This window comes from Pseudophryne corroboree, chromosome 4, assembly GCF_028390025.1.
Source record: "Pseudophryne corroboree isolate aPseCor3 chromosome 4, aPseCor3.hap2, whole genome shotgun sequence".
NCBI classification, from domain to species: domain Eukaryota; kingdom Metazoa; phylum Chordata; class Amphibia; order Anura; family Myobatrachidae; genus Pseudophryne; species Pseudophryne corroboree.
In genome coordinates this window covers 433850693-433869795 of record NC_086447.1, presented here as the reverse complement: position 1 = coordinate 433869795, position 19103 = coordinate 433850693, and the positions used below count along the sequence as shown (strand labels likewise).

Here is a 19103-nt window from a genome sequence, read left to right as displayed (position 1 = left end):
TAAAGGTTGTCCCTGTATAATTATAGCGTTTTTGGTGTGTGCTGGCAAACTCTCCCTCTGTCTCCCCAAAGGGCTAGTGGGGTCCTGTCCTCTATCAGAGCATTCCCTGTGTGTGTGCTGTGTGTCGGTACGTGTGTGTCGACATGTATGAGGACGATGTTGGTGAGGAGGCGGAGCAATTGCCTGTAATGGTGATGTCACTCTCTAGGGAGTCGACACCGGAATGGATGGCTTATTTAAGGAATTACGTGATAATGTCAACACGCTGCAAGGTCGGTTGACGACATGAGACGGCCGGCAAACCAATTAGTACCTGTCCAGGCGTCTCAAACACCGTCAGGGGCGTTAAAACGTCCTTTTACCTCAGTCGGTCGACACAGACACGGACACTGACTCCAGTGTCGACGGTGAAGAAACAAACGTATTTTCCTTTAGGGCCACACGTTACTTGTTAAGGGCAATGAAGGAGGTGTTACATATTTCTGATACTACAAGTACCACAAAAAAGGGTATTATGTGGAGTGTGAAAAAACTACCTGTAGTTTTTCCTGAATCAGATAAATTAAATGAAGTGTGTGATGATGCGTGGGTTTCCCCCGATAGAAAATTATTGGCGGTATACCCTTTCCCGCCAGAAGTTAGGGCGCGTTGGAAAACACCCCTTAGGGTGGATAAGGCGCTCACACGCTTATCAAAACAAGTGGCGGTACCGTCTCCAGATAGGGCCGCCCTCAAGGAGCCAGCTGATAAGAGGCTGGAAAATATCCTAAAAAGTATATACACACATACTGGTGTTATACTGCGACCAGCGATCGCCTCAGCCTGGATGTGCAGCGCTGGGGTGGCTTGGTCGGATTCCCTGACTGAAAATATTGATACCCTTGACAGGGACAGTATTTTATTGACTATAGAGCATTTAAAGGATGCATTTCTATATATGCGAGATGCACAGAGGGATATTTGCACTCTGGCATCAAGAGTAAGTGCGATGTCCATATCTGCCAGAAGTTGTTTATGGACACGACAGTGGTCAGGTGATGCAGATTCCAAACGGCACATGGAAGTATTGCCGTATAAAGGAGAAAAAGACAACGTCTTTTCAGCCTCAGTCCTTTCGTCCCCATAAGGGCAAGCGGGCAAAAGGCCAGTCATATCTGCCATGGGATAGAGGAAAGGGAAGAAGACTGCAGCAGGCAGCCCATTCCCAGAAACAGAAGCCCTCCACCGCTTCTGCCAAGTCCTCAGCATGACGCTGGGGCCGTACAAGCGGACTCAGGTGCGGTGGGGGGGGGTCGTCTCAAGAGTTTCAGCACGCAGGGGGCTCACTCGCAAGTGGACCCCTGGATCCTACAAGTAGTATCCCAGGGGTACAGATTGGAAATTCGAGACGTCTCCCCCTCGCAGGTTCCTGAAGTCTGCTTTACCAACGTCTCCCTCCGACAGGGAGGCAGTAGTGGAAACAATTCACAAGCTGTATTCCCAGCAGGTGATAATCAAAGTACCCCTCCTACAACAAGGAAAGGGGTATTATTCCACACTATATTGTGGTACTGAAGCCAGACGGCTCGGTGAGACCTATTCTAATTCTGAAATAGTTGAACACTTACATACAAAGGTTCAAATCAAGATGGAGTCACTCAGAGCAGTGATAGCGAACCAGGAAGAAGGGGACTATATGGTGTCCCGGGACATCAGGGATGCTTACCTCCATGTCCCAATTTGCCCTTCTCACCAAGGGTACCTCAGGTTCGTGGTACAGAACTGTCACTATCAGTTTCAGACGCTGCCGGTTGGATTGTCCACGGCACCCCGGGTCCTTACCAAGGTAATGGCCGAAATGATGATTCTTCTTCAAAGAAAATGGACGATCTCCTGATAGGGGCAAGGTCCAGAGAACAGTTGGAGGTCGGAGTAGCACTATCTCAAGTAGTTCTACGACAGCACGGGTGGATTCTAAATATTCCAAAACCGCAGCTGTTTCCGACGACACGTCTGCTGTTCCTAGGGATGATTCTGGACACAGTCCAGAAAAAGGTGTTTCTCCCGGAGAAGAAAGCCAGGGAGTTATCCGAGCTAGTCAGGAACCTCCTAAAACCAGGAAAAGTGTCAGTGCATCATTGCACAAGGGTCCTGGGAAAAATGGTGGCTTCTTACGAAGCGATTCCATTCGGTAGATTTCACGCAAGAACTTTTCAGTGGGATCTGCTGGAAAAATGGTCCGGATCGCATCTTCAGATGCATCAGCGGATAACCCTGTCTCCAAGGACAAGGGTGTTTCTTCTGCGGTGGCTGCAGAGTGCTCATCTACTAAAGGGCCGCAGACTCGGCATTCAGGACTGGGTCCTGGTGACCACGGATGCCAGCCTGAGAGGCTGGGGAGCAGTCACACAGGGAAAAAATTTCCAGGGAGTGTGATCAAGTCTGGAGACTTCTCTCCACATAAATATACTGGAGCTAAGGGCAATTTACAATGTTCTAAGCTTAGCAAGACCTCTGCTTCAAGGTCAGCCGGTATTGATCCAGTGGGACAACATCACGGCAGTCGCCCACGTAAACAGACAGGGTGGCACAAGAAGCAGGAGGGCAATGGCAGAAACTGCAAGGATTCTTCGCTGGGCGAAAAATCATGTGATAGCACTGTCAGCAGTGTTCATTCCGGGAGTGGACAACTGGGAAGCAGACTTCCTCAGCAGGCACGACCTCCACCCGGGAGAGTGGGGACTTCATCGGGAAGTGTTCCACATGATTGTGAACCGTTGGGAAAGACCAAAGGTGGACATGATGGCGTCCCGCCTGAACAAAAAACTGGACAGGTATTGCGACAGGTCAAGAGACCCTCAAGCAATATCTGTGGACGTTCTGGTAACACTGTGGGTGTACCAGTCGGTGTATGTGTTCCCTCCTCTGCTTCTCATAACCAAGGTACTGAGAATTATAAGACATAGAGGAGTAAGAACTATACTCGTGGCTCCGGATTGGCCAAGAAGGACGTGGCACCCGGAACTTCAAGAAATGCTCACAGAGGACTCATGGCCTCTGCCGCTAAGAAGGGACTTGCTTCAGCAAGTACCAGGTCTGTTCCAAGACTTACCGCGGCTGCGTTTGACGGCATGGCGGTGGAACGCCAGATCCTAAGGGAAAAAGGCATTCCGAAAGAGGTCATTCCTACCCTGGTCAAAGCCAGGAAGGAGGTGACCGCAAAACATTATCACCACATGTGGCGAAAATATGTTGCGTGGTGTGAGGCCAGGAAGGCCCCACGAAGAAATTTCAACTCGGTCGATTCCTGCATTTCCTGCAAACAGGAGTGTCTATGGGCCTCAAATTGGGGTCCATTAAGGTTCAAATTTCGGCCCTGTAAATTTTCTTCCAGAAAGAATTGGCTTCAGTTCCTGAAGTCCAGAAGTTTGTCAAGGGAGTATTGCATATACAACCCCCTTTTTGTGCCTCCAGTGGCACTGTGGGATCTCAACGTAGTTCTGGGATTCCTCAAATCACATTTTAAACCGCTCAAATCTGTGGATTTGAAATATCTCACATCGAAAGTGACCATGCTGTTGGCCCTGGCCTCGGCCAGGCGAGTGTCAGAATTGGCGGCTTTGTCTCACAAAAGCCATATCTGATTGTCCATTCGGACAGGGCAGAACTGCGGACTCGTCCCCAGTTTCTTCCTAAGGTGGTGTCAGCGTTTCACCTGAACCAGCTTATTGTGGTACCTGCGGCTACTAGGGACTTGGAGGACTCCAAGTTGCTAGATGTTGTCAGGGCCCTGAAAATATAGGTTTCCAGGACGGCTGGAGTCAGGAAAACTGACTCGCTGTTATCCTGTATGCACCCAACAAACTGGGTGCTCTTGCTTCTAAGCAGACGATTGCTCGTTGGATTTGTAGCACATTTCAACTTGCACATTCTGTGGCAGGCCTGCCACAGCCTAAATCTGTCAAGGCCCATTCCACAAGGAAGGTGGGCTCATCCTGGGCGGCTGCCCGAGGGGTCTCGGCATTACAACTCTGCCGAGCAGCTACGTGGTCGGGGGAGAACACGTTTGTAAAATTCTACAAATTTGATACCCTGGCTAAAGAGGACCTGGAGTTCTCTCATTCGGTGCTGCAGAGTCATCCGCACTCTCCCGCCCGTTTGGGAGCTTTGGTATAATCCCCATGGTCCTGACGGAGTCCCCAGCATCCACTAGGACGTCAGAGAAAATAAGATTTTACTTACCGATAAATCTATTTCTCGTAGTCCGTAGTGGATGCTGGGCGCCCATCCCAAGTGCGGATTGTCTGCAATACTTGTACATAGTTATTGTTACAAAAATCGGGTTATTATTGTTGTGAGCCATCTTTTCAGAGGCTCCGCTGTTATCATGCTGTTAACTGGGGTCAGATCACAGGTTGTACAGTGTGATTGGTGTGGCTGGTAGGAGTCTTACCCGGGATTCAAAATCCTTCCTTATTGTGTACGCTCGTCCGGGCACAGTATCCTAACTGAGGCTTGGAGGAGGGTCATAGGGGGAGGAGCCAGTGCACACCACCTGATCCTAAAGCTTTTACTTTTGTGCCCTGTCTCCTGCGGAGCCGCTATTCCCCATGGTCCTGACGGAGTCCCCAGCATCCACTACGGACTACGAGAAATAGATTTATCGGTAAGTAAAATCTTATTATTTCAAGGACAGCTGGAGTCAGAAAATCTGACTCGTTGTTTACATTGTATGCACCCAACAAGTTGGGTGCTCCTGCGTCTAAACAGACGATTGCACGTTGGATATGTAGTACAATCCAACTTGCACATTCTGTGGCAGGCCTGCCACAGCCTAAATCTGTAAAGGCCCATTCCACAAGGAAAGTGGGCTCATCCTGGGCGGCTGCCCGAGGAGTCTCGGCATTACAACTTTGCCGAGCAGCTACATGGTCAGGGGAGAACACGTTTGTAAAATTTTACAAATTTGATACTCTGGCTAAAGAGGACCTGGAGTTCTCTCATTCGGTGCTGCAGAGTCATCCGCACTCTCCCGCCCGTTTGGGAGCTTTGGTATAATCCCCATGGTCCTGACGGAGTCCCAGCATCCACTAGGACGTTAGAGAAAATAAGAATTTACTTACCGATAATTCTATTTCTCATAGTCCGTAGTGGATGCTGGGCGCCCATCCCAAGTGCGGATTGTCTGCAATGCTTGTACATAGTTATTGTTACAAAAATCGGGTTATTACTGTTGTTGTGAGCCATCTGTTCAGAGGCTACTTCGTTTGTGTTATCATACTGTTAACTGGGTTCAGATCACAAGTTGTACGGTGTGATTGGTGTGGCTGGTATGAGTCTTACCCGGGATTCAAGATCCTTCCTTATTGTGTACGCTCGTCCGGGCACAGTACCTAACTGAGGCTTGGAGGAGGGTCATAGGGGGAGGAGCCAGTACGCACCATGTGACCTAAAAGCTTTTTTAGATGTGCCCTGTCTCCTGCGGAGCCCGCTATTCCCCTCCATGGTCCTGACGGAGTCCCAGCATCCACTACGGACTATGAGAAATAGAATTATCGGTAAGTAAATTCTTATTTTTAGTTTTTTTATTTTCAGTGAGATCTGCTGGCAACAGACTCTGCTACGAGGGACTAAGGGGAGAAGAAGCGAACCTACCTGCTTGCAGCTAGCTTGGGCTTCTTAGGCTACTGGACACCATTAGCTCCAGAGGGATCGAACACAGGGCCCGACCTCGATCGTCCGGTCCCGGAGCCGCGACGCCGTCCCCCTTACAGAGCCAGAAGCAAGAAGATGGTCCTGAAAATCGGCGGCAGAAGACTTCGGTCTTCAACAAGGTAGCGCACAGCACTGCAGCTGTGCGCCATTGCTCCTCATGCACACCTCACACTCCGGTCACTGATGGGTGCAGGGTGCTGGGGGGGGGGGGGGGGCGCCCTGAGCAGCAATATTAATACCTTGGCTGGCAAAAAAATCACAATATATAGTCCTAGAGGCTATATATGTGAAAAATACCCCTGCCAGGATCCATAAAAAAGCGGGAGAAAGTCAGCCGAAAAAGGGGCGGGGCTATCTCCCTCAGCACACTGGCGCCATTTTTCCCTCACAGCTCCGCTGGAAGGATCGCTCCCAGGCTCTCCCCTGCAGTTTCAAGACTACAAAGGGTAAAAAAGAGAGGGGGGCACTAAATTTAGGCGCAGCAGTATATATATAAGCAGCTATAAGGGAAAATCACTCAGTTATAGTGTTCATCCCTGTGTTATATAGCGCTCTGGTGTGTGCTGGCATACTCTCTATCTGTCTCCCCAAAGGGCTTTGTGGGGTCCTGTCCTCAGTCAGAGCATTCCCTGTGTGTGTGCGGTGTGTCGGTACGGCTGTGTCGACATGTTTGATGAGGAGGCTTATGTGGAGGCGGAGCAGATGCCGATAAATGTGATGTCACCCCCTGCGGGGTCGACACCTGAGTGGATGGTTATGTGGAAGGAATTACGCGACAGTGTCGACTCCTTACATAAAAGGTTTGACGACATACCAAATATGGGACAGCCGGCTTCTCAGCCTGTGCCTGCCCAGGCGTCTCAAAAGCCATCAGGGGCTCTAAAACGCCCGCTACCTCAGGTGGCAGACACAGATGTCGACACGGATACTGACTCCAGTGTCGACGACGATGAGACTAATGTAACTTCCAATAGGGCCACACGTTACATGATTGAGGCAATGAAAAATGTGTTGCACATTTCTGATGTTACCCCAGGAACCACAAAAAGGGTATTATGTTTGGAGAGAAAAAACTACCAGTAGTTTTTCCTCCATCTGAGGAATTAAATGAAGTGTGTGAAGAAGCGTGGGCTTCCCCCGATAAAAAACTGGTAATTTCTAAAAGGTTACTAATGACGTACCCTTTCCTGCCAGAGGATAGGTCACGTTTTATTATTATTATTATTATTATTATTATCCTTTATTTATATGGCGCCACAAGGGTTCCGCAGCGCCCAATTACAGAGTACATAAACAAATAATCAAACAAGAAAACAGCAACTTACAGTTGACGACAATATAGGACAAGTACAGGGTAAATAAACATAGCTACATCAGCAGATGACACTGGAATAAGTATCAGGTGGCAGAAGACTGCTGGATTTGGTGCAGTTGAAGATTATTAAAGTAAGAAAAGAGTAAGCACATGAGGGAAGAGGGCCCTGCTCGTGAGAGCTTACATTCTAACGTTGGGAAACATCCCCTAGGGTGGATAAAGCGCTCACACGCTTGTCAAAGAAGGTGGCACTACCGTCTCCGGATACGGCCGCCCTAAAGGAGCCTGCTGATAGGAAGCAGGAGGCTATCCTGAAGTCTGTATATACACACACAGGTATTATACTGAGACCAGCTATTGCTTCAGCATGGATGTGCAGTGCTGCAGCTGCGTGGTCAGATTCCCTGTCGGAAAATATTGATACCCTAGACAGGGACACTATATTGCTAACCGTAGAGCATATTAAAGATGCAGTCTTATACATGAGAGATGCACAGAGGGATATTTGCCGGCTGGCATCTAAAATAAGTGCAATGTCCATTTCTGCCAGGAGAGGGTTATGGACTCGGCAGTGGACAGGTGATGCAGATTCTAAAAGGCACATGGAAGTTTTGCCTTATAAGGGTTAGGAGTTGTTCGGGGATGGTCTCTCGGACCTCGTTTCCACAGCAACAGCTGGGAAGTCAGCATTTTTACCCCATGTTCCCTCACAGCCAAAGAAAGCACCGTATTATCAGGTACAGTCCTTTCGGCCCCATAAGGGCAAGCGGGTTAAAGGCGCGTCCTTTCTGCCCCGAGGCAGAGGTAGAGGGAAAAAGCTGCAGCATACAGCCAGTTCCCAGGAGCAAAAGTCCTCCCCCGCTTCCTCCAAGTCCACCGCATGACGCTGGGGCTCCACAGGCGGAGCCAGGTACGGTGGGGGCCCGTCTCAAAAACTTCAGCAATCAGTGGGCTCGCTCACGGGTGGATCCCTGGATCCTTCAAGTAGTATCTCAGGGGTACAAGCTGGAATTCGAGACGTCTCCCCCCCCGCCGTTTCCTCAAATCTGCCTTGCCAACAACTCCCTCAGGCAGGGAGGCAGTGCTAGAGGCAATTCACAAGCTGTATACCCAGCAGGTGATAGTCAAGGTGCCCCTCCTTCAACAAGGACGGGGTTACTATTCCACAATGTTTGTGGTACCGAAACCGGACGGTTCGGTGAGACCCATTTTAAATTTGAAATCCTTGAACACATATATAAAAAAATTCAAGTTCAAGATGAAATCGCTCAGGGCGGTTATTGCAAGCCTGGACGAGGGGGATTACATGGTATCACTGGACATCAAGGATGCTTACCTGCATGTCCCCATTTACCATCCTCACCAGGAGTACCTCAGATTTGTGGTACAGGATTGTCATTACCAATTCCAGACGTTGCCGTTTGGTCTATCCACGGCACCGAGGGTATTTACCAAGGTAATGGCCGAAATGATGATACTCCTTCGAAAAAAGGGAGTTTTAATTATCCTGTACTTGGACGATCTCCTGATAAAGGCGAAGTCCAGGGAGCAGTTGTTGGTCGGGGTAGCACTATCTCGGGAGGTGCTACAACAGCACGGTTGGATTCTAAATATTCCAAAGTCACAGCTGGTCCCTACAACACGTCTACTGTTCCTGGGGATGGTTCTGGACACAGAACAGAAAAAAGTGTTTCTCCCGGAGGAGAAGGCCAAGGAGCTGTCATCTCTAGTCAGAGGCCTCCTAAAACCAAAACAGGTGTCGGTGCATCACTGCACGCGAGTCCTGGGAAAAATGGTAGCTTCCTACGAAGCAATTCCATTCGGCAGGTTCCATGCAAGAACTTTTCAGTGGGACCTGTTGGACAAGTGGTCCGGAACGCATCTTCAGATGCATCGGCTGATAACCCTATCTCCAAGGACCAGGGTGTCTCTGCTGTGGTGGCTGCAAAGTGCTCATCTTCAAGAGGGCCGCAGATTCGGCATACAGGACTGGGTCCTGGTGACCACGGATGCCAGCCTTCGAGGCTGGGGGGCAGTCACACAGGGAAGAAACTTCCAAGGACTATGGTCAAGTCAGGAGACTTCCCTACACATAAATATTCTGGAACTGAGGGCCATTTTCAATGCCCTAAGTCAGGCAAAACCCCTGCTTCAAAACCAGCCGGTACTGATCCAGTCAGACAACATCACGGCAGTCGCCCATGTAAACCGACAGGGCGGCACAAGAAGCAGGACGGCGATGGCAGAAGCCACAAGGATTCTCCGATGGGCGGAAAATCACGTGTTAGCACTGTCAGCAGTGTTCATTCCGGGAGTGGACAACTGGGAAGCAGACTTCCTCAGCAGGCACGACCTCCACCCGGGAGAGTGGGGACTTCATCCAGAAGTCTTCCAACTGATTGTAAACCGTTGGGAAAGGCCACAGGTGGACATGATGGCGTCCCGCCTAAACAAAAAGCTAGAAAGATATTGCACCAGGTCAAGAGACCCTCAGGCGATAGCTGTGGACGCTCTAGTGACACCGTGGGTGTACCGGTCGGTTTATGTGTTCCCTCCTCTTCCTCTCATACCCAAGGTACTGAGGATAATAAGGAGAAGAGGAGTAAGAACTATACTCATTGTTCCGGACTGGCCAAGAAGAGCTTGGTACCCGGAACTTCAAGAAATGATCTCAGAGGACCCATTGCCTCTGCCGCTCAGACAGGACCTGCTGCAGCAGGGGCCCCGTCTGTTCCAAGACTTACCGCGGCTGCGTTTGACGGCATGGCGGTTGAACACCGGATCCTGAAGGAAAAGGGCATTCCGGAGGAAGTCATTCTTACGCTGATTAAAGCTAGGAAAGAAGTGACCGCAAACCATTATCACCGCATTTGGCGAAAATATGTTGCGTGGTGTGAGGCCAGGAAGGCCCCAACGGAGGAATTTCAGCTGGGCCGTTTTCTGCACTTCCTACAGTCAGGGGTGACTATGGGCCTAAAATTGGGTTCCATTAAGGTCCAGATTTCGGCTCTATCGATTTTCTTCCAGAGAGAACTGGCTTCACTACCTGAAGTTCAGACTTTTGTTAAGGGAGTGCTGCATATTCAGCCCCCTTTTGTGCCTCCAGTGGCACCTTGGGATCTCAACGTGGTGTTGGATTTCCTAAAGTCACATTGGTTTGAGCCACTTAAAACCGTGGAATTAAAATATCTCACGTGGAAAGTGGTCATGCTGTTGGCCTTGGCTTCGGCCAGGCGTGTGTCAGAATTGGCGGCTTTGTCATGTAAAAGCCCTTATCTAATTTTCCATATGGATAGGGCAGAATTGAGGACTCGTCCCCAGTTTCTCCCTAAGGTGGTATCAGCTTTTCATTTGAACCAACCTATCGTGGTGCCTGCGGCTACTAAAGACTTGGAGGCTTCCAAGTTGTTGGACGTAGTCAGGGCCCTGAAAATTTATGTTTCCAGGACAGCTAGTGTCAGGAAAACTGACTCGTTGTTTATCCTGTATGCACCCAACAAGCTGGGTGCTCCTGCTTCAAAGCAGACTATTGCTCGCTGGATCTGTAGTACGATTCAGCTTGCACATTCTGCGGCTGGACTGCCGCATCCTAAATCAGTGAAAGCCCATTCCACGAGGAAGGTGGGCTCTTCTTGGGCGGCTGCCCGAGGGGTCTCGGCTCTACAACTTTGCCGAGCAGCTACTTGGTCGGGGTCAAACACATTTGCTAAATTCTACAAGTTTGATACCCTGGCTGAGGAGGACCTAGAGTTTGCCCATTCGGTGCTGCAGAGTCATCCACACTCTCCAGCCCGTTTGGGAGCTTTGGTATAATCCCCATGGTCCTTACGGAGTCCCAGCATCCACTTAGGACGTCAGAGAAAATAAGATTTTACTCACCGGTAAATCTATTTCTCGTAGTCCGTAGTGGATGCTGGGCGCCCATCCCAAGTGCGGATTGTCTGCAATACTTGTATATAGTTATTGTTTAACTAAAGGGTATTGTTGAGCCATCTGTTGAGAGGCTCAGTTATTGTTCATACTGTTAACTGGGTATAGTATCACGAGTTATACGGTGTGATTGGTGTGGCTGGTATGAGTCTTACCCGGGATTCAAAATCCTTCCTTATTGTGTCAGCTCTTCCGGGCACAGTATCCTAACTGAGGTCTGGAGGAGGGTCATAGAGGGAGGAGCCAGTGCACACCAGATAGACCAAAAGCTTTCTTTTAGTTGTGCTCAGTCTCCTGCGGAGCCGCTATTCCCCATGGTCCTTACGGAGTCCCAGCATCCACTACGGACTACGAGAAATAGATTTACCGGTGAGTAAAATCTTATTTTTTTACTTTTTATCCGCGGAAATAACGTAGACGCAATTCAATGCAATGAGATGCACAAGCAGCCTCTGCTGATTAAAATGATATGCGGCATGCCTGTATTCTATGTGTAATTGCGGTTTTATCTGCCTCCGAAATGCCACGTTTATGAAAACACTGAGGAATAGCATTTTGTATGCAAATACAGTTACAGGCACACGGCACTCATGCATTATGTGTAATGCGACTTATAGTGCACAGAGCAAAGATGTAAGAGGACACATTGTTCAGGATCTTAGTGTAATGTTCATTAGAGTGTATAGGGTTTGTTCCTCTATTTTCATGCATTGAACATTTGCTTCTTAACCATTATTTTCTATAAATATAAGCTAAGGTGAAGATAATTAATATTCGTTATTCTTCTGGAGACGAATATTCTTCTGGAGAACTAACCCGAGAGCTAGTGGCGTTGCGAACGGGGGTGTGCCGTGAACGTTTTAAGGGGCGGCTGCGTGACATCACACGCAGCTGCTCCGATTAAAAAAAATGGCGACTGACCACCTGATCTGCGCTGCCAGGGGTCAACCTTAGTTTGATGCGTCTGCAAACTAATTGCGGACACATCGGGAGGCGGCCTCACTTGTTGGACGGCCTTGTCCTGTGCTGGGCGGCCCCCAGCATGTGAGGGGATAGCCGCAGATCTGGCTGCGTATGCAGCAATCTGCGTCCATCTCTGAATCAGGTCCATTATGCGAGTCATTCTTCAGATTACAGTACTGTGCAAACAAGTCCTTTTTTTTGGATTCAATATGAAAAGCCGGCAGTCGGGATGTGGGCAGTCAGTATCCCGATCACGGCAATGCCGACAGGGGTGTGTTAGGTACCGTAACCTCCTTCCTCTACCCCCTAACCCTCCCTGTTCACAACCTAACCCTAACCTCCCCTATCGGTGCCTAACCCTAACAACCCCCCGGTGGTGCCTAAACCTAACCCTCCCTCTTACTGCCTAACGCTAATACTCCCCCGGTGGTGCCTAACCCTTACCCCTCCCTCTCTGCAGCCTGACCTTAACCTCCCCAATCCCGCAGCCTAACCCTAACCCCCCACCCCCCCACCACCTGGAGTGTGCCTAAACCTAAATCCCCCTCCTGCATCCTAAACCTAAGGCGGCTGTTGATACTTACCTTTTGGGATCCTGATCCTTTCAGGATTCCGTCGTCTGTGTTCTGACGGCTGTTGGGATTCTGGTGTTGCTATTACGGCTGCCGAGATCCCGACAGCCGGGATCCTGAACATATACCTTTCTTTTGTGTGTTTTTTGATAGGTAGTCCTTTTCTAAAGCAACCTGACCCATGCCTAGGAAAAACATGGTTGTTTTTTGTCATTTGGGTCTTGTGTTATTCTAACTACACAATATACACAAAACACAATTTTCTCTTGCAGAGCATTCAGTATCAGACTCTGCTCACCCCGATTTGCACAGCATGTATGAAAGAATTAGTCTTCAGAAGCTTCCCTTTGTCCACAGGGCTGTTAGTGTAACAACAGATCCTAATGGATGTAACTTTGCTGTGTTGCAATCTGATCCAAAAACAAGGTAACACTCTTTCCTGTGCTCTTGTCCAATATGTAAAATGTGTAATTTGACATTGATTTGTGATCACCAAGTTTAACAGGTACAAATGTAAAGTAATTTCACAATGGCTCCCACTGCGCATGCACGTTAGTTATATAGGGATGCACAATAGTGCATAGTCACAAATTTAATAATAGTCTTAAAATTCAACACATACATATAGATAAGCTCAACGGAGCATAAAACACATGAATATGTCACACTCCCGCCATTGCTTACAAATCACCAGATCAAAAGAGATTCAGGACACGCTAAGCCGTAGTTATCCAAAACGCCTTTCTGTTTACTGAAGACGTTGTTGTCAGTCCAGGACAAGCCCAACACGTTTCTTCACCAGGTATGACTTCATCATACCAGATGATGAAATGTGTTGGGAGTGTTATGGGCTGACAACTTCATCTTCAGTAAGCAGGCAGGAGATTTGGATAACTACGGCTTAGCGTGTCCTGGAGCTTCATTGATCGGGTGATTTGTAGGCAATGCCAGAAGTGTGAGATGTTTGTGTTTTATGCTCTGTTGAGCTTATCTATATGTACATGTTGAATTTTAAGACTATTATTAAATCTGTGACTACGGACTTAACGAATGTGCGCCCCTTTGTTCTGTTCTCAATTTAGATTATTGAACTCATTTGGGAGGAGTCTGCTAAAGGGAGCTGCACTTCATTAGTGCAAGATACAGTATAAGTATATGACTGACCTTTATGAACCTGGTCTGCTATAAAGGAACTGGGACTGGACTTATGCATGGTGACACACCCACATGCACACACAAGTGTATATATAATATTACATTTTATATATATATATATATATATATATATATATATATATATATATATATAATTAGGTAGTAAGTAAGGAGCACGTTTTAGCGTAACAAATGACTGTGGTGATAACAGAACAATGTAAAGGAATGCTTTCCTGTTAGGCTAGTCCTTCTCAGGAATCCATTGGCAAGTGTGTGTGCACTTCAATCCAATGTTTTTTTACAGGCTATCCAATTAGATTGCCCATAAAAAAACAACACTTTTCTCCAGAAAAGACACAGGTTCAGTGAAACCTGTGTGTTTTCGTAAGAAACAACCTATTTTCGCATAAAAACGAGGTTGTTTTTTGGGGATTTCGTTTTCCCTGTCTGAGGTGGGTGAAACAAAATCCATTAAAAGCCGCATATCACACCCGCTTAACGGGGATAGTCCCCGGCAAGACAATTAGCCGTGGTAATTTACTGTGGCTAATTGGATACCGCCCCAAGTGGGTAAGGTAATGGTGGTGGGTTCTCGGTCACACAGTGGTCCTGTAGTCTTGAGTGAATAAGTGAGTTTTAAAGGTGTGTTTTAAAGAGTGATGGCTGGGTGTGCTCTAATGGGAGCATTTAAATGAATGGAGACAGGGTTTTTTTCCATCAGCAAGGCCACAGAATTTATGATTTAGTTTGTGAACGGCGCAAGCAGTGTGTGAAACTTACTCCTTTCTTTTTGTAGAAACAAATATGATTTCAAAAATAACAAAAAAGCTTTTTGTATTCATGCATGATTTCTACCTTTCAGCCTTTTTGAAGTTCCTGTTGTGTCTTCCTCCATTTTTACTGAAGATTTTAAGAAACTTCTTAATGAAGTAGATGAGTTGGATAACATCCATGATGTGACTTTCTTACTGGGTTCCCAAAGTTTTCCAGCACATAAGTACATTCTGGCCATGAAATGTGACTTCTTCCGAAGGCTGTTTTTTTCTGGGGACAGTAATCAGATTGATTTTCCAGATCTGTACCATAATGGGGAGGATGCCGCGGGGTGTGATGTGTTTGTTATTGAGAAAATTCCTCCTGGGCTTTTTACCTACATCTTGCAGTTTGTGTACACAGACACATGTGATATGTTAGTACAAGGTCACAAACCGAGAGCCATTCAAAATGAGAAAATAGAAGAAAATAAAGACAATATCATCTCAGATTTTCAGAAGATTAGTTTTAATGAAGATATGAAAGGAAAGTCTGCCTACGAGGTTTACAGGAACAGTGAGATCTGTGCAGACAATGAAAAGAAGAAAGGCAAATCAAAGCCTTCCAAGAAGCCCAAATATGTTAGTGAAGAAACTAGCCCTGTGAAAATGCTGCAGAATCTAGCCAAGAGGTTTGGGCTGAGCAATCTAAGTTCAAGGTGTGTTCATAGATTTATTTTTAAATGTTCATGTTAAACATAAGAGAATATTACACCATCATGCAGTGTTCTGGTATTTGAGTTAAGAAATCCCAAATTCTGGCTATTTTCCACATAGAGATGAAATTGAGATTGGTCAGTAAACTGTAAGCTGCCACACTCTGTATAGTGGGAGTCTCCGCTATGGGTCATAAAACTGATTGAGATACACAGCAGGAAATGTCTCAAGCCTTCTAAAGAGAGGACAAGTGGAGAGGTCCCCATAGCAACCATTCAGCTTGCATTTATTAAGTACATTCTATTAATGATAGGAAGAAGTTGATTGGCTGCAATGGCCAACTTCACTCTTTACAATACTTGATTAATCTCCCCCATAGGTTGGATACTGACTGTTAAGGCCCATAAACACTAGACGAGAACATAAAAGATATCGCTCAGAAGGGCAATTCTCAGCGAGATCATTTGCAATCCACCAATATCGTTAACGATGGGCGCTCCTGCGCAACGTTAAATGACCCCCTCCCTCATCTGAACAGTACAGACTAGAGAGGACTCGACTCGTTAACAAGGGTTATTAAGCAGCCAACGTTAACGAGCTCAAAAGCATAAACTATGATGGGATCCAGAAACCATGAAGTAGGACCCCAATTTTTAAAAGTAAGGGGTCTCCTAGGACCCACATATATTTTTTCGCTTAGCCCGATCATGGAGTTACATTAGGTGAAAGGGCCACTAAGCTTAATGATGATGCAAATAAAATAAAAGGGAAGTTAACTGTTACATTTGCCTGGGTATAAACTTTTGTCTGCATTTGTGGAAGCAGAGAGGCTGACTGCAGTGTACTTTAGACACAGGAAGGCTGCTATGCATGGGATGGAAACACCCTGATTATTTGATTTTTTTTGTTTTGGTTAAAACAAAATTTCACTTAAGGTGCCCACACATGGTAAGATTTTTTAAACAATGTGGGCGGTTTTGACCGATGAGAATGGCACATCGTCTGAAAACGGTCCATGTGTGGTCATGTCAGCTACGCCATGTGCGCACCCGCAGGTCATTTGCCACCTCCTCACATCTCTTGAACATGCAGAAGGATCTGAGTAGGTGGCAAACGATGCCAAGCTGCAAGTGTGTGTGCACTTGCCAATACCGGTGCACTGACTGGTCCCATCGCTTGCGATGTGTCCCTGGAGGACACATTGCTCTGTGTGTGAGCACCTTTACACATTAAGGTGGTGGTGGTGGTGGTGGTGGGAATTCAGTTGTTTTTGGTCCCATTATTTCTGATTGCATCCTTCTCAGGTGGAGAGCAAAAATCCGCCCAAAGGTGTGATTTTGGGTGCCCAAACTGCCTTTTCTACAGCGCACCCAATGCTCTGCAATGGTTAATCCACTGTACGCTTCTAATACCGATACAATTACGTGCGACAAGCACGATTAGTAATGGGTGCCCGCGGCACTCACGCCCATCTGCAGAACAGTGGAATATGGCCCATTATTTAAATGCACCCAAAGACTACTGAATTCTCCCCTTAGTTATTAATGTAAAAAGTAAATGTTTTATATGTAGAGGTACAATAATATTTCCCTATCCAGTGTTCTTTATAATGCTTCTCCTGCAGTAAGTACTATTTCATTACAGCATATTACAAAGATTCTTACTCTGCTAAATTGAAATAATAATGTTTATAAATTAAAACAATGGGCAAACATGTTTTAAGTCTAATATATCTGATCATTATTTCAGATACAAACCAAACATAAATTATTCCAGTGTTTTAAAAAAAATCTCTAGTTTGTCTAGCTCTTGTTTATAACTGTACTGGTTGCGTTACAGACTGGATGGAGTCAGATATGAAAATGGAGCCATAGTTGTTGTCCAGAAGAAGAGTGGGAACAAGCCAAGATTCAGCCAACATAAATAGTATGTATAGACCACATACCAAATAGTATATATAGACCACAAAGTCATCGATGTGCCTAAACCTTATTTCAGTAATTAGATCACTTTGGAATTTTTTTAAATGAATTCCTACAGTATGTCTTACCAGTAATGCATGAAAGTGAATTGTTCAACTGTATGATTTTCTTCTTTATTTTGTAGTCCTTAAGGAGTCCTTCAGTTAAATTAATATTTATCTCACTGTAAGTTTTTTTTCTTATTTTTCTTTCTGCATGTGTTCATGCCTATTCACCACTTAGATGTCTGCATGAAACCTATTTAACACATGTCTATGCAGATCTCTTGCTGCCCTGGTACTGTGCTCTGTGTGCTATCACACTTCATACACTGATTGATTTACTACTGACATCACCCTGTTACCAAGTACAATTATGAGCGGTCAGGAACAGGTTGGGGGAAGGGGAAATTACTAAATTGATGTTAAAATGGAATTAGTGTTCTAAATGTGTACTTTACTGTTCTTTCTCTCATGTGTATACCTACAATGCACAGTATTGCTATTAGGGTATGCATTCACTATATCAACATTCATAATGGCATGATGTTGAGAGGGACAAAATGTTGACCTATGGCATGGTTATGGTTAGACGTTGACATTGTGAACATATGTCATAATATGTCTCAAGTCAACATTATGCATGTTGACATATATTCTGTAGAGATACAGTACATGTCCACATTATGTAGTTGACATATTGTATGTTGACATGACCGCGGACATAACGTGTGTCCCGTTACTAGTGATGGCTTCCATTACGTAATTTTGTGCTTCATATACAGATCCTCAATAATCTCACAACAGCTAAAAGGGTTGTTTTACCATGACCGTGCTACAGAGATGACAGCTGTTGCAGAAGATTTGTGGCAACTTTGGGCCTAATCCAGACCTGATTGCTGCTGTGCGTTTTCGCACAGCGGGCGATCAGGTCTGAACTGCGCCGGCGCCGCAGTGCCCCGGCGCATGCCAGAGATGTGATCAGCATCTCTGCCCAGCGATTGCCTCTGTTTGATTGACAGGCAGAGGTGTTTGCTGGGCGGGCCAGCGGCGTTGGGCCGCCATGTTGGGGGGCGCGGTCCGAGCAACGCATGCGTTCCCAGGCCGTGCGGAGGGGGGGGTCACAGCCACTGGTAGGGAGCTACTCCTCAGGTACAAAAGCATCGCCACCGTACGCTTTTGTACCTGTGCAGCGGGGGGAGGGCCAGACATGCGGGCCAGACTAGCCCTGTGCTGGGCGTCCCCCCGCATATCAGGGTGGCTGATCGCAGCTGAGCTAAATTTTGCACGACTACGATCAGGTCTGAATTAGGCCCATTATTTCTAGCCCCATATGTACATCTCTAGTCTGATGGGGACATGAACACATATGTAAGAGTATGGAAAATACAAATCTTGAAAAATTATTTTACCTAAAACTCGCATATGTAAGGAAATCATAATAAACAAGGAGATCTTACCACAGATTTGCATAGAAAAGCTACAGCCACCAGTAGTTTATTACACAGAACAAGCTCACATTTTCCTCTGACCGATATCTCTAGTGGTGAAGTCCTATGTCTGAGAAGGCATTTTTCAGATTTTCATGGAGAGCAGCAAAGAACTAGCACTAGAATGTGGGATAGTGGTTTTTCAATAATGCTATCAAGAATGTCCATTACCTTACTCTACATCTAAAAGTGACAATGATTCTCTCATATTTCCTAAGAATGAAAATAGGATTTTTGGTCACTTACCATTCAGTACTTTTCTCTGAAGCAGTCAGTGGGATGCTGTACCGTGGGATTGCAGATTGGGGCTGGAGCTGGCACTTGAGCTAAATGTAACATTAAAAGTAAGCTCCTCCTTCCTGCAACCACCTAATGCCAGTACTTCTTTAAAAGAGTCTGGAAAGGAGTAACCGTAAGCAAGTGAAACTGTTAGAACAATAAAACAAACCAGTAGGGAGAGGACAGTTAAGAACCAAAACCTTGTATGACTGAGCATGAGGGAGGGAAAGCAATGTCCAACAGCCTGCTTCAAAGAAAACGGTTTAATGGTAAGTA

At 46.5% G+C, this 19103-nt stretch overlaps 1 protein-coding gene across 5 annotated transcripts in view; it reads left to right on the top strand.

Annotated features, from left to right (window-relative positions):
* Window positions 1-19103, top strand: part of IBTK (inhibitor of Bruton tyrosine kinase) — a 325853-nt gene that overhangs the window by 90902 nt on the left and 215848 nt on the right. For all 5 annotated transcript variants that reach the window (XR_010176005.1, XM_063916884.1, XM_063916885.1 and 2 more), the window contains 3 exons: window positions 12747-12900; window positions 14492-15100; window positions 16938-17024. Coding sequence is in view for 4 of the 5 variants with exons in the window: in XM_063916884.1 (XP_063772954.1) it covers window positions 12747-12900; window positions 14492-15100; window positions 16938-17024 (850 nt within the window). In the remaining variant the exon portion in view is untranslated. The remainder of the gene's footprint in view (window positions 1-12746; window positions 12901-14491; window positions 15101-16937; window positions 17025-19103) is intronic.